The sequence below is a fragment of the Pristiophorus japonicus genome, chromosome 1 (genome assembly GCF_044704955.1).
Source record: "Pristiophorus japonicus isolate sPriJap1 chromosome 1, sPriJap1.hap1, whole genome shotgun sequence".
NCBI lineage: Eukaryota > Metazoa > Chordata > Chondrichthyes > Pristiophoridae > Pristiophorus > Pristiophorus japonicus.
In genome coordinates, this window is record NC_091977.1 from 339014200 (window position 1) to 339037551 (window position 23352).

Sequence of the window (23352 nt, forward strand, 5' to 3'; positions counted from 1 at the left end):
TGGGATGAGCCTTATTCACGCAGCCCCAGTGAGGCCATTCGGCCAGGGCTAGGGGCTGCATGCTTCGGGCCCCTCCTACACAGTTCGCCGCCTGGAGCTACTGCACTTACGTGCCCACTGTAGCGCGCATGTGCAGAGGTCCCGGCACTGTTTTCAGCGCAGGGACCTGGCTCCGCCCCCCTACAGCTCGTGCTGTGCTGCGCCGAGGGCCAGAGGACCTGCAGGGAGGTGGAGAATACGGAGGATTTTTTTAGGCGCACTTTGTGGCGCGAAAAACGGGCGTCCAGGTCGGGACTGCGCCGTTCTAGGCGCGTGTGGAAACTTGGGCCCTTTGTCTCAAGAGGAAATCAACACAATGAGTCAAGATCCTTTAAGCTCCAGAAAAGGCATACAACAGTACAGGTCTTGAGGCTCTATGCAACACAGCATTAGAAAACCATATACATGGCATTCAATCAGAAATGTCATGACAATAATTCCATGTGTGTGCTAGGCAGATGGCTTCCTCAAAGTTTCAAATATATACGACTACAGTGTAAGCAGGGTTCTGAAAGAACCGGCTTTCCAGCCAACTCGCAGCCCAAACCCTGGTTTCGTATATCAAAAGAGAAAGGACTACAGGCTAAGTTAGCTCATCTGCAGCATTTTAATATTTATCCCTCAATTACCATAACAAAATCAGATTATTTGGTCATTATCACATTGCTGGTTTGTGGGAGCTTGATGTGCGCAAATTGGCTGCCGCATTTCCTACATTACAACAGTGACCTCACTTCAAAAAGTACTTCATTGGCTGTAAAGCGTTTTGCGACGTCCGGTGTCCATGAAAGGTGCTATATAAATCCAAGTCTTTCTTTTCTTGTATGTCAAGAAGTTGGCATCTCAGTCTGTCTGTATTAAAACCAAATGGGATTCCCAATTTCTCACCTCTGTATGGCGTTCCAAATGGTGACACAGAGGAGCTTTTCTTAAGCTGATCCTCAAGTGAATGAATCTGGAAAATAAATCCCAGAAGAACAATTCAGTAAATAAGAGCCTGGGTGCAGATTGTATAATAGAAAATGTAAAATCTGATTTTACCTGTTCTCTAAATTCCTGTTCCTGGAGTTTAGCATCATTAAAGAGAGTAGTCTTCTGTGCTAGCTGCGCCTGATAGGTTAAGTAAAAATACTTAAGCATCAAAAAAATTAATTTTGCCAAAATTGCAAATTAATTTAAGACTTAGGATGCATTTACACAAGACATTTGACATCTGTCAGAAGCAGATTTTGTCCTTGCACTGACACTAAAATTGGGCACTGTAAATCAGATTAAGGGCCAAACTGACTCCGACACAAAGCAGAGCTAGCTTACATCCTCCAGGCAGTCTCACCACAGTTCGCATGGTGTCAGGTCAGGTTCTGGATTCAGGATAGACATGGTATATCTGCAGCACTGGTATGAAGCAGAGCCTCTTCATATCAATGTTACAGATGTAACAAAAGTACCCTCAGCATCAAAAATCCAAAGGATTTAAAATCTAACGTGCTACAGAGTAACTAAATTAAAAGGTCACTTAGTGGCTCAGTAACTCAAGTGGTCAAGCATTTCACTCTTAACTCTTAAGAAAGGAGACATTTCTATTTTGGAAAAAAAAATAACTTTTCAAAGAACAATTCTAAGTGTAGCAGACTGTTTTATTCAGCTTAATTTTCTGTATCTGCATACAATATTTGTGTGACATGTGGTTCTGAAACTTTGTCAACATACATCATTATTTTGCATACTATTCAATAGTTCAACCAATCAAAATGAATAAAAAGATGAGTAACAAGTCAAACTTGGTTTAGAACCGTTCGCAGAAAGTTATGAGTAAAACTGCATTTAAATAGTTTGGTTTTAAGGTCATACAGGATTCCAGGAAAATAACATCCACAGTACTTTCTGAATCCTTCTTGAGAAAACTGAAGTGAAGACCAGCAATATAATTTAAAACATTAAAATCAAAGCATAATGCACACAAAGGAAAGTGCTGTTTAACATTGCAACGTGTTTTGAGAGAACATTAACCATAACCCCTTGCAAGTAGATCTGAAACACTAAAAAACAAATAGGTCTTGTAAAACAGAACATCCTCAGCACACTTAATATAAAATATGTTTTTTTTGAGAACTATCTAATGATTTCTGATAGAGAATTCAAACAGGCTCATTTAGACAGACTGTGAAAATTCACAGACCCCCAAGTCAAGGCTGCTACATGCAGTTCGGCATGTTGCATTAACTCATCAATCAACTTGACATTTTCGGACCTTGGGTAGCGAGCCAATAAAACGTTAAAAGACTTTCAATTGAGCCAATAAGGTCAAAGAAGGCGAGTTCTTTTCTGCAAATTGATCCAGGTATAAAATACAGCCATTTTGACCATGTGTCTTAGTAAGACAAAGAAACTGGCAATCAGCCAGCAGTTTGTTGCTCTCTGCCAAGATTAAAAAGTTAAAACTACCATCAGAGTTCGTATTTCATTGGAAATTAAGAGATCTAACAATTTTGGCGCTGCGAACAGGATCGCTGAGGAAAGAAACTGAATTTTGGACATCGGACCTATATATTGAGGTAAGGACTCCTCTTTTTTAAAAAAAAGTCCTCGGTCAAAAGTCTAAATTCACCTCTCCTTCTACGCGATTCCGAAAGCCTCCGGTTTGCGAACCCTCCGGTTGGTAGTCGGCTCGAGGTCCCATAGACGTCTAAACTTCGGCGGTGTGTTAGTTAATTAATCACCGACCTATTGATCGGCTAGCAGGCCTACGACTCGAGACCCCAGTAAAGAACTCAGTATTATGGCAGCAGGAGATAAGGGCAAAGAATTGCCTACAACTGTTAAAGGTGGGCAGGCACCACCTGAAGTTTCTTTAGATATAATTCTCGAACAGTTGAAAGAATACATAGAGCAACAATTCAACTTATCTAAAACCTGTATTAAGATCGAACAAAAGTACGGAACCTCCAAAGGACAATGGTCCTTGGACGAGATTAAAAGGGTCTGGGGAAAAACAACCCGTATGAAAAATAAAGAGCGAACTAGATGGTCCCTAGCGGTTATGGGACAGATTCGAAACCGGAATGAAATTATAATGCGTTCCCAACATGATCGAGAACTGACCAGTACAAAGGATCAATTGCAAGCAGTTTGTGCACAGCTGCGACAGAAAAAGCTTGAACTTGAAAAGCTGGAAGCGGAAGTTAAAGATCTTAAAGGTGAAATTAAAGAATGGAAAAAATCATTAGGTCAAGAAACAGTAATAGGAAAAGGAAAATGTATTGATCAATTCCCAGGGTACCCATGTTTGGATAAATTAAAAGCGCAAACCTGAAGACACGACCGAGGAATAGATACGGTTTCTGAATCCTCCGACAATACAGTGTCGGAGGATGATGAAGAATTAGGGGTGCGCTTTGCCCCGTTTAAAAAAAGACGAATTGTAGTCAAATCAGAAGAGACTGCGGATGAGGGCGGAACCAAAAAAACAAAGAGAAGGGTGTACGAAGAATACTTAGTTCATGATCCAGCAGACCCAGAGAAAATTGATAAATGGTCCAAGGAATTGCTCAATCCAAAGAAAGGGGGAGTAAAAACGTGGGACCAATTGGACCGCTTAAGAAATATATATCAACTTCATCCCTGGGACGGAGTGCAAATTTTGACCATAATGGTGCCAAAAACACAGGGAAGAAAATTGCACGACAAGGTAGAAGAAGCTTTGGGGCAGGATGAGCAAGAATTAGACGCAGGATGGGAGGCGATTAAACACTGGCTGCAAGCCTTCAGTCCAGCTCAGACAGACTGGGGAAAAATTGCAGCCTGCCAACAGAAAGGAACAGAGGAGGTCCTGGAGTATGACGAGCGGTTTAGATGCACGTGGCTAGAACATTCGGGTATGAATAATACGGACGAGGAAATGGATGAACAAGTGTTTGGTCCCCTGAAAGCAGCTTTCGTGGCAGGTCTAAAGCCAGAACTGTCCAAAATGCTTAAGGTAGTGTTACCGGACTGGGAAGGTAGAGGAACTACCTTTGCAGCATTGGTGGATCGATGTAACCAATTAGATCGGGATATGGGAGCTAAAGTCCAAGCTGTACAGGCTATGGGATGGAAATCCCAGGATTCCGATAAACAGTCATTCGTAAAATTACCCGGAAAATGTCATTATTGTGGGAAAGAAGGTCACTGGGCCAAGACGTGCAGGGAAAAACAACAAGGTCGTGGCTGGGGAAGAGGACGCAGCCAGGGATACAATTCAGCCAACAAGCCAGGCTTGTCACAAGATAACGACCTCATAGAAGCATTTAAGCGACTGACAATACAACAACAGGAGGAGTTACTTGGGATAGCAAAAAACGATTAGAGCCCACCCTGGCCCCCCTCCTCGCACTAATACAACAAAGGGGAGATGGGCTATATATAACTGTGAGGGTGGGCGATAAGGATGTGGACTGTCTTTTAGACACAGGAGCGGAATTAACATGCTTACCCCTACGTTATGGAGACTTTTTGCCGTTGGATGGTAGGGCACGTACAGCCTATGGAGTTGGAGGCCATAAAATGGAAATTAAAAGGACAACACCGGTACTTATCGGGCTGGGTCCACATGAACTAACCACGCCGGTCTGGATAGGCCCAGTAGATCAACCCCTTTTGGGAATGGACGTTCTAATCCAAATAGATTCATCGTTGCATTTCGAGGATGGTCGGGTGACATGGTCAATTAGAACTTTGAAGAAAGAAGAATTGAAGGAACACCCGATATGGGCTAAAGATAAGAACGATTGTGGCCTACTCCAGATGGAACCTGCGTCATTTACAGGGGCCAAGCCTCCATGCACTAAACAGTATCCCATCAGTTCAACTGCCATTGCGGGAATCTTACCGGTTATTCAGCAATTGGAGAAACAAGGGGTGCTTAGTAAAACGCATAGCTCCTCCAATAGCCCCGTGTGGCCGGTACAGAAATCTAATGAGACTTGGCGTTTGACTGTCGATTATAGGAAAGCTAACCAGTGTATTGATCAAAAAGCTCCTTTGGTCGCAGATCCCTCCACCATTTTTAATGCCCTCAAACTGGAACATAAATATTTCTCGGTTATAGACATGGCCAACGGATTTTGGTCGATGCCTCTGGCACCGGAGGTTCGACAGTGGTTTGCTTTCACGGTCCAAGGACAACAGTATACTTGGACCCGGTTACCGCAGGGTTTCCACAACAGCCCTACGGTATTCCACATGGCTTTACAAAGCCATTTGTGAGAATTACCTCCCCTGTCATCCACAGTCATCCAATATGTAGACGATATCCTGCTAGCTTCAAACACGGAAGAACAGCATGAACAAGATTTACGAGCTTTGCTGGACCACCTTCGGCTGAAAGGACATAAAGCCAGCATCAAAAAAGCACAAATATCCCAAGAAGAGGTTGTATACCTGGGACAAAAGATTTCACAAGGAAAGAGAGAACTTACCCAGGATAGAACTGCAGCCATTCGGGCTGCGAAAAAACCCACCACTATTCAGGAACTAAGGTCTTTTTTGGGATTGTGTAACTTTAACAGAAATTGGATTGACTCCTTCACACAGCTTGCTCAGCCATTGAATGATATTTTAAAGGGGAAACGTGCCTCTAAAGAAGCCATCACCCTCACGAAGGAACAGCAAGAGGCCTTCCTGAGTTTGAAAAAGGTTTTGTGTTCAGCACCGGCTCTGGGAATCCACAACAGTGGTAAGCCATTTACCCTGTTTGTTCATGAGAAAGAAGGATATATGACAGCTATGCTGACACAAGAACATGGGGATCGGCAAAGACCTATTGGCTATTATTCGGCAAAACTGGATGCGGTAGCCCTCGGATGGGGAAGTTGCCTGAGGGCCATAGAAGCTACATGTCGAGCGGTAATGACCACTGCGGGTCTAGTCCTCGACCAAAAGTTGATTGTCAAGTGTCCCCACACCGTACATGCTTTGCTGTCTATGAATAGAATGTCTCAGGTGACGGCAGCAAGATGGACCCGCTGGACAGCAGTTTTGAAAGCTCCTAATCTCCATATCGTCCGGGCCAGCCCGGTTAATCCCGCAACTATGCTCCCGATGTCAGAATCGAGGGAGCAAGAGGGAAGAGAATGTGAAGAGCATGACTGCGTGGAGATTTTAAAAAGAAACAGAAGAAGCAGCCTTAGCAGCAGAGGAGCCTCTGCACAACCCAGACCTCATCCTGTTTACAGATGGTTCCTCCTTTGTTGACAATGGTTTACCAGAAAAGCAGGATGGGCAGTTACAACCTTATATGAGGTAGTGGCAAAAGGATGTTTACCCTCAGGAACGTCAGCACAACAGGCAGAGTTACGGGCCCTGTCAGAAGCATGTCGAATAGCAGAAGGACAGATAGCTAATGTCGACACAGATTCGCGTTGTGCTTTTGGAGTCGCTCACGACTTTGGTATGTTATGGCGGAAAAGAGGATTCCTCACTGCTGCTGGTACACCTATCCAAAATGGAAAAGAAGTCCAAGACTTACTGGAGGCCATACAATTACCTCAGGAAGTGTCCATCCTGAAGTGTAAGGCCCATACCAAGGAAAATACCACAGAAGCACAGGGAAATGCCCTAGCCGACCAGGCAGCTAAAGATGCCGCCTCACAGGGCGTTCCTCCAGAAGAACCAACACAGATGTGCAGATTGAAAGCACTCAGGACTCTGACACGAGACCTTCAAACAATGCAAGGCGAGTGCTCCCGAGAGGAAAAATGGACATGGATTGAGGCAGGAATTAAGCTATATGAAGATGGTGTCTGGAGACAAAGAGTTACCGACAAGCCAGTCGCGCCACAAGCGCTTATGCCTTTTTTAGCCCAACAGATCCACTCATGGGGACACTTGGCCTCACAACAGATGACGGCACGGTTCCAGAAAAGCTGGTGGGGTCGGGGATTTAAAAAACATGCCCAGCTGGTAACAGACCGCTGTGTGGTCTGCCGGAAAAATAATTCTGGACCCATCACGGTAATGCCCCAACTGAGGCCCCCTGCCCCTGTCGGACCATTCCAGCATCTGCAGGCTGATTATATATCTCTTCCTTCATGCCAAGGATACACTAACATTCTTGTCATGGTCGACAGATTCTCTAGATGGATAGAAGCTGTCCCAACTAAAAGAGCCACAGCCAATCACACTGCAAAGGTCTTGTGTAAGGATTACATTCCCCGATGGGGAGTCCCGAGTAGTATTGACTCAGATCAGGGAACACACTTCACAGGTGCTGTCTGCCAAGAAGTCTGCAGGTTACAGAACATTACGTGGGATTTAAACTGTCCTTATCATCCACAATCATCAGGACAAGTAGAGCGAATGAATCGAACTCTGAAACAACGGCTTGCCAAATGTCACCAAGAAGGAACACCATGGCCCCAGGCACTACCAATACTGCTATGTAGCATTAGGGCAACCCTGAACAGAACGACAGGTCTAAGCCCATTTGAAATTAGAACTGGAAGACCCATGTCGCTGCCAGGAACTATCGATTTACGGAAAGCTGATGTTCACTTAATGAGTGACACTTTGTTATCATACTATCAGAACTTAACCAATGCTATTAGTTCTGTTTCCCGACAGGTATCGGCAGCTTGGGGTAATCCACCCGAAGGAGGACACGACATCATCCCGGGAGTCTGGGTGTATGTGAAAAAGTTGCATAAAGAACCTTTGGGTGCCAAGTGGGAGGGACCTTATCAAGTGTTATTGACCACCCAGGCAGCTGTTAAAGTCCAAGGAAAGAAAGCCTGGATCCACGCTTCACACGTTAAACAAGCACCCGTAACTGAAGCTGAAATCTAATAAGGACAATTACTTTTCGTGAAAATGTATAAATTTACTGTATTATTGATTGTAGGTATTCTAGGCATAGGCCTACCTCTGCACCAAAGGGAAATAGTAGGGTAGCAAGGGAATTACATGTAAATACCTTTTACTTTTATATTGTTTATGTTGATTAAATGTTGTTGCGACCAGGCGGCTGTAGCTGCTGTTCCGCAGATGAGACACCTTGCAGGTCCCAGCAGACCGTCTGTACGTGGCACAGGGGTATGTTATGCTTAAGGAAAGGTTGTTTACTGGTTGAATTAAGATATTGATTTGGATTAAATTGGAATAAGGTTAATTAACCTACTAAAACTAGACTTCCATTGTGGCCACGATGGAACTCGGGTTGGTATAAATTTGTGTGGAAGCTACTAGTCCGGACATGTGGCGAAATACATCAACAAATTTTAGAAGGAAACTCTATTAACATGTATGAAATTATTTTATAGAATGTTTAACCAGTGATACCTGATGTTTTATGATTCAGTTTGTGAAAGAATCAAAGGGGGGATTGATAGAGAATTCAAACAGGCTCATTTAGACAGACTGTGAAAATTCACAGACCCCCAAGTCAAGGCTGCTACATGCAGTTCGGCATGTTGCATTAACTCATCAATCAACTTGACATTTTCGGACCTTGGGTAGCAAGCCAATAAAACGTTAAAAGACTTTCAATTGAGCCAATAAGGTCAAAGAAGGCGAGTTCTTTTCTGTAAATTGATCCAGGTATAAAATACAGCCATTTTGACCATGTGTCTCAGTAAGACAAAGAAACTGGCAATCAGCCAGCAGTTTGTTGCTCTCTGCCAAGATTAAAAAGTTAAAACTACCATCGGAGTTCGTATTTCATTGGAAATTAAGAGATCTAACAATTTCCATACTTTTTCATTGCTCTGTACATTGCTTAAAATTGTGTTTCCTTGGATTTTAGCATCTCAATTAATAACTGGCATCAAAAAATTATGCTAATACTGTCTCACCTGCAGTTCTGTTACCATGAGTGGACACCCCTGCATAAATCAACCAAAACAAGACATAAAAATACTAATAATGTAGCTTCATGGCATAACTCTGCTTGAATGCTTCATTGATATACAATACTACAGATTCTAATATTTATGAAAATAGTTCTGGCTTTTTCCATTACAATTTCTCACATAATTGAAGCATCAAGAGAATCCTGAAATGTTCATTTGAGAGTACATATTCAATGCAACAAAATGTGACATGTGGGGAAGAGTTGAGGAGGAATGTTAACTTCGCCACGACAGGCGGGGGCGGGGAGTTAAATCGTCAAATATGCAGACCCCAACCTGTCACAAACATGCCTACTTCCATTTAAGCACAGTGGGTTAGGTGGCATCCGAGTAACCTACGCTGGAGAGGTGTTTCCGTGATTGTAATATGTAAATGAGGATCCGTTCCTCAGATTTTGGCAGTTGTTTGAATTCAACGCTGACCAGCCAGGTTTCCCAGGGCTCAGGAAAAGTGACAGTTAAAGGGAGACAGGAGCAGCCGGATCCAGCAGTAAAGTGCTTTTTATAGCACTGCATGTGGACCAGGAGTGCATTTCCTCGGCCTCTCAAGCAAATCTCCCCACAATCTCTCTCTGTCCCTTCTCCTATATGATTGCTGATCCAACGCCCCACCTCAACTCAGTCATCTCTCCCGGTCCCCCACCCTCCTGCCCGATTGCCTGTCTGAAAGGCCCCCATCTCTCACTCCCCGCACCCGCACCGCCCCCCCGCCACAACCCCCCCCCCCCCCCTCATCTCCACAAATAATCTGTCCTGGTACCCCCACCAACCCCACGATCTCTCCTGCCCCACCCCTCCAACCATTCCCTCCTGATTGTCAGTCCAACTCCTGCCACCCTCCCCAATCCCGCAATGTTTTCCAGTTGCTGGGGACCAACCCAATGGTCCCTAGTTTCGGCCTTCTACAGCTGGCTTTCCTGCCCAGCAGCATGCTGCACGGCCAGCTTCTATGCCAATCCTGTAGATGGCAACTTAGGCTGACATTTCTTGAGAATCTCATTAGCATACACTGGAAAGTAAGAACCAACGTAAACCAAGTAGAAAGCAGTGCAAACAATCAGGGTTTGAGAAAATTGCGGAACATATGGCTCAAGTCAAATCAAAGAAATTCCTGCCCGGTGTCTTTTTTTGAACATACATAGTTTAATAAAACCTATAAAATACTACATTTTCTTACAACAAAAAAGTAGCCAGCTTTAAAAAATAACTTGCATCATAGGTGATTTTTATTATTGCCTCTTTTTTCTATACTCCTCAAAAATAAAACTTCTATACGTATTGTTATTTAATGCTTAATTTGTGTTGTTCACCTTGCCTACTTCACATAGGTCGACAGCTACGCCATGGAATCCACTGCAGCAAAGCTTACAATTATTGTGTGATGTCACAGCACTAGTTTTGAAGAATTCATACTGTTCATTTAGTATAGCGCTCACTGATAATAATTGAGTGTATATTACCTGTGCCATATTCTGATTTTCCTCATCACGCAATAACTGCTGCTGTCGGGCTTGTAACTCCACTAGTTGCGTCTCCAACTCAGTCACCTTAGCAGCCATTTCTTCTTCTCGAGACTTAAAAATGTCACAATTATTGTTAATTTAAAATCACATTTACTCTCATGTATATTTTGCCACCTCTAGGGGCATGGGGGAGGAGAAAAAGACAAAGATGAGATCAACACATGTTTCAGAGCACAAGACAGACAGCCATACAGGTGTTGAGTTATTCCTCAACAAAGTACCAGCTGAGATTCCTTTACAGAAAAACTGATGAGATACATCCATCTGTTGTCCTGCAGGGAAGTGTGTCGCTGTGTTGGAAGAATCTGGGCTATCCTGATACTGGCCAATGTTGCCAGATCAACTAAAGAAAGTTGTGCAAGACTCAGAAGTTTCTTGGACCTTTTCCCTGGCTTTCAGTCAATGCAGAAAATGACTTGACCAGTTATTTTGATAAATACTATGTTCTGGTACAGTAACATGAATGCAAAATCTCAATATAAATATAATGCAGCCCTCAAATCCTATTATGGGCTTTACAGGTTTCCATAGGGAATATTTATAATACAATGAAACCTCACTACAACAGATACCTCATTATTTTATGGTCTTCCCTTGGGCAATGGAAGGTTGGCCTAGGTAAAACTTGGAGATGCATAAGGAATTGGCTGAAAGAGAGTAAGCAGCAGGTACTAGCTTAGGGTGATGGAGGGAGGTGGAGTTCTACTGAGTCAAGCACCCTAGCAATCAGTTGTCCCTCTTGCTTCTGAACTACATAAATGATCTAGGTTCAGAAGCACAATGCAAGTTGGTCAAATTTATAAATTATAATAAACTGGGGCAGAGTACAGCAGTAAAGTCTGCTGAAACAATGAAGGAATTCAGAAAATTTGCAAATGGGAAAAATGACGATAAATTAAATTCAACGCCGATAAATGCAAGTTTTAGACACGGACACAGGGTACATAATTAATAGCATCAAATGAGCTAGGGGAGAGGATGAGAGATATTAGACAACGCTAGTCAGTCATTGCAGAGCAGCAACTAACAATGCAAAATCATACTGAGCTACATTGCCAAATTTACTCGGATGCAAGTCTGAGGCCATCATGCTGAAACTGCAGTGCTCTGATCAGGCTCCATCTTGAACATGACATTCTTTTCTGGTCACCGCAGCATACCCAAGCTCTGAAAGTGGTGCCAAGAAGTGCCACGAGGCTGATGCCGAGCGTCAGAGGATTGAATTTTGAGGAAACGTTAGAAACACTTAAAACTCTTCAGCCTTAAATGAAATTGTGTAAGAGTGGACCTCATAGGTTAATCCTGAACACTATTTCAAGTTCCGCTATGACTACAGGATGAGAAGCAGATAAAAACTGGGGAAAGACTGGTTCAGGACTGATGTCAGGAAGCAGCATTTCACAAAAAGATCAGTTAATACCTGATATGGTCCTCTGAGAAGGGTAGTGGGAGACAAAAACTCTGGAGCCGTTCAGCGAGGCAGTTAAGATTCTGTGATGTGGGATTGCAAGTTTCTATAATCTAATGGCTTCCCTTGCCTGGACTTAGCTTGTGAGCTCCACTTGGTCACAGTTGAATAAGGTTCACTGTATTTTTATTCCACAACCATTTTCATCAGTATTTCCACACGACAGTCAACTCTCATTGACATTTGATTACTAGCTTTTCTCTCAGACAATCTCTGAAATGCAATTCTAAACGTCAAATAGTGAGCAATCAGATGCATTTCAAAGAAAGAGCTTATGACTTTTAAATTCCTGCTGAGCTTTTATCATATTATTCAGCTATCTTTGTCCATAAAGATGGCAATTCTGAACAATCAAAACCATAACTGTTACCACACCAGCATTAAGTACCTGCAAAATCTCTTCATATTTTTTTGTCGTCCTTTGTAGATAATCATCCTTTTCAGCTATCTTGCGGTACAGCTGGTTTACGTCCTCCTTGTGGGTTTCCAGTAGCTCAGCTTCCACTTCCTGGGCTTTGCCTGAGAAAGTAAACAAATCTATCTCAATTTACCACACTTTAGTTTATCTACAGGTTCAAATAGTATATGATTACAGAAGTCACGCAAGAACAATATCCATTGAAGAAAACATCTCTCTGAAAGCAGGCAACCCACCTGCAACTCGAACAGAACTTGGGCTGTCACATTTGTGAACACAACAGGATTGCTAGATACAAGGTAAAAGATTAAAACAGGGCTTCTAACACCAGTGCACAAAACTCTTACATTGGAGCTTTCAAAGTGGAATATTTCCTAGATACGTGCAGTAACTTCTCAAACAGTAACAAAAATTACAAGATCATTGTAAAGGAGATTTAGCTGCAGGGCAGTGAAAATATAGCTAATATGCAGCATTAGAATGATGGTTGAAGTTATCAAATAAAGACATAAAAGCACTTCTTAGTTCGCTGTGTTTTCAGTATGCCTAGCCCTTTCTAGAACCAGGCTCCTGTTTAGTATGTAGTTGGGACATCTCCCAATCAGCTACGAACTCATTAGCTATAGCTACACTTACTTTTCAGACTGCCTCCCTTAAGGGACTCCCCTGAAGGCACTCAAACCAGCCAATCATCCAGGTTCAGACAAGCATAAAACCTCCTTATCTCAGAAGGGGAAATTTTACTGCACAGTCACATTTGGCTAAATTCTAAAAAATCATTTAGAATCATTCAAACTCAATGGCCAAGCTTCGAGAATCTGTAGCAGGGCAGTTACTTTGAACTTATCCTTCAAAATTAAGGCAGAAACAGAATCACAAGTATTCCTAGCCACACAGAACAGCTCTAATAAGCAGAGGTTCTTCGTTAACTTGACTTTTCTAAAGCTTTGAATTGCCTGGAGAAAACCATGTCTCAGAATTTGCTTCCAAGTGGAGAACATAACCCTCGCTTACTATTGGCAGAGGAGGAGGATATAAAAGGGCTAGATTTTAAACTCCAGGCATGGAACGGGCAGCCAGCAGGCAAAACGCAGACCCATTGCTGCCAGCGGGAGACCCGAGCCATTTTAAGGGCCAGACCTCATTACCATGCTGCTGGAGAGTTGTATGCCCTGAATAGGTGCGTGCTGTAGCTCACTGACTGCCGGTTGGGGGAATAGCGGGCAATTTGGAAGCTGAACGGAACGGCAGCCAGTTCGGCCCAAAAGAGATAGCAATTGTGGATGGCGGGGCAGCAGTGGGACACAGTATACTTATGAAGAGGAGCACTCCTGCTCTTACTGGCCTCACAAAAATAATTTTGTACTGAACTTTTTGGGCCTTTGCTGCTTCACCGTGCGAGTATGTTGTCATATGCGCACCTGTCCCTCAAAAATTGATTCAGGCGAGAGTCTGGGCAGCCCTTGTAAAGGCTTTGGGCAAAATGGCGGTGGGCAGGATCAGAGCAAAAATGGGGCAGCAAGTGCAACACTGCGATTTTAGGACCACTACCGTGGTAAATCCACAAGTCATGTCAAGTTAAAATCAGCCCAAAAAGTTTAATCTTTTTAGGTCCTTGATGGAGTGGTTGAGTTCCCTGAGCAAATCCTGCTGAGGGACTGCATTTTCAGCCCAGAGCATGAGTTAGCTGTTCACTTGGCTTGAACTATGCTTAGCTATCTTTCCTTGAAGTCCTTAGATACTTTGCTGGCGCAAACTGAAGCTTTGTACCATAGCCTCTACTTGTTCCATAGATTAGAGTTTTGAGGTGACAAATTATAGGGATATGGTATTACATGCAGCAATGCCATCTTGTGGACAATTGTCCTACTGCTTCTGGTCATAGCATCCATAGCAGACTGTTGAGGAAATGTACAACCCCAGGCAATGTTATCAACAAGAGTTCCTCCCTAACGCCTCTTTATGAAGAGACGCGAGTCATGGTTAGGCCAATTTGGTTAGACCGTATGAATGCAGTTTTCATAGCATAAATGATCCACAACTGGATGAAACATTCCTTGACCCAAACAACTGTTTCTACTGCTTCTTGGGAGGAATCAACACTTCATGTATAGAGGATATGTCAATAGACTTACGGTACCTGGAAAAAAAGTTAACTAAACTGGATTCCTTCAGAGATTCGTGTGAAGTGGTACAAACTTTGCAAGTGGGATGCAGCAATGATTTACAGAAATACGTTGGAACCAGCGAGGCTCACTGTTTGGTTTGCCCCTTCTATGCTGGCTCTTTGCTAGAGCAATCCAAAATTAAGCCCGCTGCTCTGCAATCTTCCCTTAGCCCAGTATCTTCCTCTGCTTCAAATGTTTATCTATTTATCTGCAAACAATACAACAGCCTCTGCTTCAACCACTCATTGTGACAAAGCTTTCCATGCTCTGACAATCCCGTGTGAACAAATTTCTCTCCTCACTCTCAGTGACAATTTTAAATTGATAACCTTTCATCACCATTTACCCAACCAGGGGAAGCAGTCTGTCCTTATTCAACCTATCAAAATCCTACTGTATCTCATTAGCAGGACATCCAGCTATTGACAGGGAAAACCTGCAAAGCTATGGCTAGATGGATCAGTCTATCCTCCAGATAACACTTAGGACTGTGAGGCTGGACCCTAAAGCATGCTAGGAGGATCCCTTAAGGAAGGCTTTTGCATTTCTTTGATGAATGCTTTGTTGGTGGATGAATATGCATTTACCAGATCCAGAATATTGTCTTTGCTTGTGCTGAGGCTGCTGAGGGCTAGACTTAAGAGTGATCTTATGAGAGACTCTTTGATTCATCTTAACTTTTGTTATTCTTTGAATATAGTTTTATTGGTAAATGGTGGATCCAATGGTGTATGTTACAATAAACTAAACTCAGCACCAAGGCAGCTGCCTCAGCTAAATCCAGAGGCTAAACTGATGGAGGTCACATGGCTATCAGTCATATGACTATACATAAACATGTATTTGTATCCTGTGAACTTAGTATATTAAAATATAGTTACTTCAGAGCCCATCCTTGATAAATGAAGCTACATAATTTTTAAGTAAGGACTGTGATTTACACATTCATTTCCAACGTGCACGTGTCGATATAAGGCAGCTTTAATTCTACAGGAAAATAATTTACTGAAATGACCAGTACAAAGTTCAGACACATTTAACTTCCAACAGTAAAATAAACTAGGATTTTACTGGATTTTAGTCATGGTGATGAATTAACCATAACCATTTACATTACTCATGCAGGGCAAACATTTTATGTGCCCTTAAAGATTTCTCAATTTAAACAAACTAAATACAATCTTAATTTCTCTACCCTATTTTAATACCTTTTCAGTTATCCTGGCACTATATATTATGCACCAATTGTGTTAAGTAGATGAGCAGATGATTTGCTCTGAAGCCATTTTCTATTTTCACTGGGTAGAAATGACCCTGTAGTATTTGGCTTATACTCGATACTTGACACAATAACACAGCGGAGTGGTTTTGTGCCCAATTAACCCTGCCTACTTTACCATGTGGCATCTTTTACTTTTAACATGCAATACAGAAAAAGCAAACTGAAAACCAGGATTTGATTTTTGTCCTCAATTGTTTCAGTTCAGATTTTTTCTGCAGTTAGTACTTGCATTTCACTTCCATCTGCCTTCCTTTTAAAAGCAGGTAGAGCTCAATGGCCAACAAACTTCCCAATGATTAGTGTAGCTCCTGTTACATAATAAACTGTATTTGAGCTTTCTGTGAGGTTGAACAATTTTTAGAGCCCATTTCATAACATGAAGACCAAATTAAATCTACAACCATGTCAAAGGGATTTAATTCTCAGTGGAAAAACTTCAACCTATAAAAATAAGGGCAAAAAGAGAGATTTCTAGTTTTCATAGCCAATAGACATATCTACTGAAAGATGATACTACATTACCCTTTAAGCAAGTAAATATATACAGAATCACTTCTTGTTCTCGTACTTGTACTTACTAATGGTTTCTTTGACTGATAGTTCTAGCTCTTGTTCTTTCTGAGCGAGCTGTGTATTGAATTCTCGCATTAACTGTTTGAGAGTGGAGTTGTGTTTCAGCTGCAGATCCTCCAGTTCCAGCCTGTAAAACAAAAACAATGGTCACCAGCAAGAAAAGCTCAGTAATATTTCCAGTTTGCCTCAGAATAAAATGGTGGACTCAACGATAATTTTCTACCTATTAGATAAGGCGGCTAAGCAAACATAATTAAGGATTAGAAAATACAGTTACCTAAAACACTTTTTGAGCATTTATGTAGGTACCAATGTTAGACTGCATCTATTTATATGTTCTTGCTTCTGATTGTTTACGACAATGAAGTGAAAGTTATAACCTGGCATTTGGGAAAAATTCATTAATTGTTCTAATTAAAATTCACTAACATTTAGGAAAAAAACTAATAAAACAAATTCAGACTGGGCAAAAACACAGTACATACATATTTCTGTATGAAACAATGAAAAAGGAAAGACTTGCCTTTATATAGTGCCTTTCACGACCACCGGATGTTCCAAAGCGCTTTACAGCCAATGAAGTACTTTTGAAATGTACTGTTGTAATGTACTGTAGGAAACACAGCCGCCAATTTGGGCACAAACAGCTATGTGATAATGATCAGATAATCTGTTTTTGTTATATTGATTGAGGGATAAATATTGGCCAGGACACTGGGGATAAATCTTCTTCGAAATAGTGGCATGGAATCTTTTAAGTCCACCCTCACAGCACTCCCTCAGTACTGCACTAGAGTGTCAACCTAGTTTTTGAGCTCAAGTCTCTGAAACATAAGAACATAAGAAAAACGAGAAGTAGGCCATATGCCCCTCGAGCCTGCTCTGCCATTCAATAAGGTCATGGTTGATCTGATCATGGACTCAGCTCCACTTCCCCGCCCGTTCCCCATAACCCCTAATCCCCTTATCGTTTAAGAAACTGTCTATTTCTGTTTTAAATTTATTCAATGTCTCAGCTTCCACAGCTCTCTAAGGCAGTGAATTCCACAAATTTACAACCCTCAGAAGAAATTTCTCCTCATCTCAGTTTTAAATGGGCGGCCCCTTATTCTAAGATCATGCCCTCTAGTTCTAGTATCCCCCATCAGTGGAAACATCCTCTCCTCATCCACCTTGTCAAGCCCCCTCATAATCTTATATGTTTCGATAAGATCACCTCTCATTCTTCTGAATTCCAATGAGTAGAGGCCCAACCTACTCAACCTTTCCTCATAAGTCAACCCCCTCATCTCCGGAAGCAACCTTGTGAACCTTCTCTGAACTGCCTCCTAAGCAAGTATATCCTTTTGTAAATATGGAAACCAAAACTGCATGCAATATTCCAGGTGTAGCCTCACCAATAACCTGTATAGCTGTAGCATGACTTCCCTGCTTTTATACTCCATCTCCTTTGCAATAAAGGTCAAGATTCCATTGGCCTTCCTGATCATTTGCTGTACCTGCATACTATCTTTTTGTGTTTCATGCACAAGTACCTCCAGGTCCTGCTGTACTTTGCAATCTTTCTCGAGTTAAATAATAACTTGCTCTGGAATGGGACTTGAACCCACAACCTTCTGACTCAGAGGCAAGAGTGCTACCAACTGAACCACAGCTGACACTGACAATGAAGTATTTAGCATTGCCTCTAGTTAATGTTCCTACTGACTTTTTCATACAGATCTGCGTGTCAATTTGGAAATCTAACAAATTGAATTATTATATATACTGATAAATCTAAAGCTGTATGGTGACAGCAAGTACAGACTTAATAGTTAAATATTCCAAAATTAAAACTCCAAGTTGTAGTCTTTAAGAACAGAGGAACATGTTTACCCACAGCCTCAGGGGCTGAGCATTGCTTCAGGTTAAGGCACTGACCTTTCACCTCGAGTATCTGAATTCAAATTCAGCTAAGCATGATAGGATAAAGTTTCTGCTGCAAACTGTAAGGGTCCTAAATGATGAGAGTTGAATGATTCGCAACCAAGGGTTAAAGGGACACAATTCTTAAGTACAAAACTGGCCAGGATTCAGCAATGACATTTGCAATTTCACTTCAAATCATAGAACAGTTCGTGTAAAAAATACAACTGAGATAACAGAGCAGCTGCTGCTCTTTTAAGGCTGGGTTCAGCGAGCATTGTTAAACGAGTAAAGTGCTGTTTATTATACATCTTAAGGCCTTTTTCATGCTAACCAGGCTGCAGGAGTAAAATATATTAAATAGTATCACTTGATTCATGGTGCCCACTTTATACAGGTCAGGTACAATGGAGTCTTCAGCATCCTTTAAACCTCTGAGCAGCAGAGTGCAAGTGCACCCAAATACCTCTGTCTCATCGGTGGAATTAATGCTTGCATATGTTCAGTGCTGTTGCAAAATTAAGCTAAAGTCAGAGTACCCAGCCCATATAACTTCTTCATATACAGATTATAGCTACCTGACAGCTACCTGTTCAAAGGATGAGTGACAGTAGTAAATAGCCAACAAGGCATTGCTCTACGACTGTTTCACTAGGCTGCTTAACACTCAGTAAAGGCAGAACAGCTAGAATCCAAAGACATTCACCAGTTCAATACTGTGAAAGTTAATGCCACGACAGAACCACAATATTTTCATATTCTTACTTATGTGCTACATTATTTCACTTTAATAAAACATAAGAACATAATAATTAGGAGGAGTAGGCCATATGACCTCTCGAGCCTGCTCTGCCATTCAATAAAATCATGGCTGATCTTCGACCTCAACTCCACATCTCTAGAGTCCAAAAACCTATCCATCTCAGCCTTGAATATACTCAATTACTGAGCATCTACATCACTTTGGGGCAGAGAATTCCAAAGATTCACAATGCTCTGAGTGAAGAAATTCCTCCTCATCTGAGTCTTAAATGCCTACCCCTTATCCTGAGACGATTGCGCCCTGGTTCAGGACTCTCCAGTCTGGGGAAACAACCTCTTAGTATCTACCCTGTCAATTCCCCTCAGAATTTTGTGTGTTTCAATGAGATCACCTCTCATTCTTCTAAACTCCAGACCGTATAGGCCCAACCTATAGAATCTCTCCTCAATGATTCCTGGGATGAGAGGGCTGTCCAATCTAGTGAACCTTCATTGCACTGCCTCGAAGGCAAGTACATCCTTCCTCAGATAAGGAGACTGAAACTGTGCACAGTATTCCAGGTGTGGTCTCACCAAAGCCCTGTACAACTGTAGCAAGACTTCCTTACTCTTGTACTCCAACCCCCTTGCAATAAAGGCGAACATGTCATTTGCCTTCCTAATTGCTTGCTGTACTTGCATGCTAACTCTATGTTTCCTGTATGAGGACACCTAAATCTCTCTGAACACCAAAAATACTTTCTCACCATTTAAAAAATGTTTTTTCTATTCTTTTGACCGAAGTGAATAACCTCACATTATACTCCATCAGCCACCTTATTGCCCACACACTTAACCTGTATATATCCCTTTGCAGGCTCGTTATGTCCTCCTCACAGCTTATTTAACTTAATATTTTTATCATCCTAAATGGAACAAAGTAATAATAAAGGTTTAGCAGCAGCATTTTCCTTTTGAAATGTTACCACGGATGTTTCTAGGTGGATTTTATTTTAGCCACTGCCTTATATTAAAACAGTGAGTTTCTGAAAATGATTTGCTTTTATTACAATTCTTGCCAGTAACTGAAACAAAACATTTATATAGCACTGTATCACATCCTCAAGACATCCCAAAGCCAATGAATTATTTTGTTATATAGGCACATACGGCAGCCAATCTGCACATGATCCCGCAAACAGAAAATTATAACAATGACTACTTATCTGCTTTTGCGTTGGTTGAAGGAGGACTATTGGCGAAGACACCAGGAGAACTCACTACTCTTTTTCAAATAGTGCCATGGGATCTTTTATGACCACATGAACCAGTGGATCAGGCAACCAGGGCCTTGGTTTAACATCTTAAATAGCAACTCCAACGATGCCGTAATCCCACCGTATTGCACTGAAGTGTCAGCCTAGATTATGTGCTCCACTCATGGAGTAGGGTTTAAAACTGCAACCTGATTTCTAGGTGGGAGTGCAACAACTGAGGCAAGTTAATTCTAATTCATTACATAAAGGATATATATGGAAATAAATCTGTATAGAAATACATTTTATATATGCACACAATAATCTTTTTTGGGAGAAGAAGGGACAGAAGAGAAGGGCGAGGTGATTACGTTACAACACAGGCACTAAACCAGCGAACAATTACGAGTTGATAGTAAAACTCAACTCCTGCAATAGTTATTTTTCTTGTACATTTCTCACTGGAATATATCTTTGCTGAGAGTTATGAAATATCTCCTTAAATGTTTGCCACTGCTTATCTACTGTTTTACCCTTTAATCTATTTTCCCAGTCCACTTTAGCCAACTGTCTTCATGCCTTTATTCAAATCCAAGACACTAGTTTGAGACCCAAGTTTCTCACCCTCAAACTGAATTTGAAATTCTAACATGCTATGATCACTCTTCCCTCGGGGATCCTTTACTATGAGATTAATTAATTAATCCTATCTAATTACACATTACCAGTCCTGTGTAATGAGGCAGAAATAATAAACGATCTCCGAGTAAAAGATCCTCTCAGAATGAGTGATCACAGTATGGTTGAATTTGTAATACAGATTGAGGGTGAGGAAGTAGTGTCTCAAACGAGCGTACTATGCTTAAACAAAGGGGACTACAGTGGGATGAGGGCAGAGTTGGCTAAAGTAGACTGGAAACACAGACTAAACGGTGGCACAATTGAGGAACAGTGGAGGACTTTTAAGGAGCTCTTTCATAGTGCTCAACAAAAATATATTCCAGTGAAAAAGAAGGGCGGTAAGAGAAGGGATAACCAGCCGTGGATAACCAAGGAAATAAAAGAGAGTATCAAATTAAAAAACCAATGCGTATAAGGTGGCCAAGGTTGGTGGGAAAATAGAAGATTGGGAAAATTTTAAACGACAGCAAAGAATGACTAAGAAAGCAATAAAGAAAGGAAAGATAGATTACGAAGGTAAACTTGCGCAAAACATAAAAACGGATAGTAAAAGCTTTTACAGATATATAAAACGGAAAAGAGTGACGAAAGTAAATGTTGATCCCTTAGAAGATGAGAAGGGGAATTTAATAATGAGAAATGTGGAAATGGCTGAGACCTTAAACAATTATTTTGCTTCGGTCTTCACAGTGAAAGACACAAAAGCCATGCCAAAAATTGCTGGTCACAGGAATGTGGGAAGGGAGGACCTTGAGATAATCACTATCACTAGGGGGTTAGTGCTGGACAGGCTAATGGGACTCAAGGTAGACAAGTCCCCTGGTCCTGATGAAATGCATCCCAGGGTATTAAAAGAGATGGCGGAAGTTATAGCAGATGCATTCGTTATAATCTACCAAAATTCTCTGGACTCTGGGGAGGTACCAGCGGATTGGAAAACAGCTAATGTAACACCTCTGTTTCAAAAAGGAGGCAGACAAAAGGCAGGTAACTATAGGCCGGTTAGTTTAACATCTGTAGTGGGGAAAATGCTTGAAACTATTAAGGAAGAAATAGCGGAACATCTAGATAGGAATAGTGCAATCAAGCAGACGCAGCATGGACTCATGAAGGGGAAATCAGGTTTAACTAATTTACTGGAATTCTTTGAGGATATAACGAGCATGATGGATAGAGGTGTACCGATGGATGTGGTGAATTTAGATTTTCAAAAGGCACTCGATAAGGTGCCACACAAAAGGTTACTGCAAAAGATAAGGGTACGTGGAGTCAGAGGAAATGTATTAGCATGGATAGAGAATTGGCTGGCGAACAGAAAGCAGAGAGTCGGGATAAATGGGTCCTTTTCGGGTTGGAAATCGGTGGTTAGTGGTGTGCCACAGGGATCGGTGCTGGGACCACAACTGTTTACAATATACATAGATGACCTGGAAGAGGGGACAGAGTGTAGTGTAACAAAATTTGCAGATGACACAAAGATTAGTGGGAAAGCGGGTTGTGTAGAGGACACAGAGAGGCTGCAAAGAGATTTGGATAGGTTAAGCGAATGGGCTAAGGTTGGGCAGATGGAATACAATGTCGGAAAGTATGAGGTCATCCACCTTGGGAAAAAAAAAACAGTAAAAGGGAATATTATTTGAATGGGGAGAAATTACAACATGCTGCGGTGCAGAGGGACCTGGGGGTCCTTGTACATGAATCCCAAAAAGTTAGTTTGCAGGTGCAGCAGGTAATCAGGAAGGCGAATGGAATGTTGGCCTTCGTTGCGAGAGGGATGGAGTACAAAAGCAGGGAGGTCCTTCTGCAACTGTATAGGGTATTGGTGAGGCCACACCTGGAGTACTGCGTGCAGTTTTGGTCACCTTACCTAAGGAAGGATATACTAGCTTTGGAGGGGGTACAGAGACGATTCACGAGGCTGATTCCGGAGATGAGGGGGTTACCTTATGATGATCGATTGAGTAGACTGGGTCTTTACTCGTTGGAGTTCAGAAGGATGAGGGGGGGTCTTATAGAAACATTTTAAATAATGAAAGGGATAGACAAGATAGAGGCAGAGAGGTTGTTTCCACTGGTCAGGGTGACTAGAACTAGGGGGCACAACCTCAAAATACGGGGGAGCCAATTTAAAACCGAGTTGAGAAGGAATTTCTTCTCCCAGAGGGTTGTGAATCTGTGGAATTCTCTGCCCAAGGAAGCAGTTGAGGCTAGCTCATTGAATGTATTCAAGTCACAGATAGATTTTTAACCAATAAGGGAATTAAGGGTTACGGGGAGCGGGCGGGTAAGTGGAACTGAGTCCACGGCCAGATCAGCCATGATCTTGTTGAATCGCGGAGCAGGCTCGAGGGGCTAGATGGCCTACTCCTGTTCCTAATTCTTATGTTCTTATGTAAAATAGCCTTCTCCCTCGTTC

General features: G+C 42.0%; 1 protein-coding gene across 10 annotated transcripts in view; it reads right to left on the reverse strand.

Annotated features, from left to right (window-relative positions):
* The window catches only part of golga4 (golgin A4), a 550135-nt gene that overhangs the window by 57949 nt on the left and 468834 nt on the right, over positions 1-23352 (reverse strand). For 9 of the 10 annotated variants that reach the window (XM_070889514.1, XM_070889499.1, XM_070889470.1 and 6 more), the window contains 6 exons: positions 16359-16480; positions 12301-12431; positions 10382-10495; positions 8865-8894; positions 1081-1149; positions 928-994 (listed from right to left, as the gene is read on the reverse strand). In XM_070889514.1, coding sequence (XP_070745615.1) covers positions 928-994; positions 1081-1149; positions 8865-8894; positions 10382-10495; positions 12301-12431; positions 16359-16480 — 533 coding nt within the window. The remainder of the gene's footprint in view (positions 1-927; positions 995-1080; positions 1150-8864; positions 8895-10381; positions 10496-12300; positions 12432-16358; positions 16481-23352) is intronic. The other variant, XM_070889461.1, reaches the window with a different exon arrangement.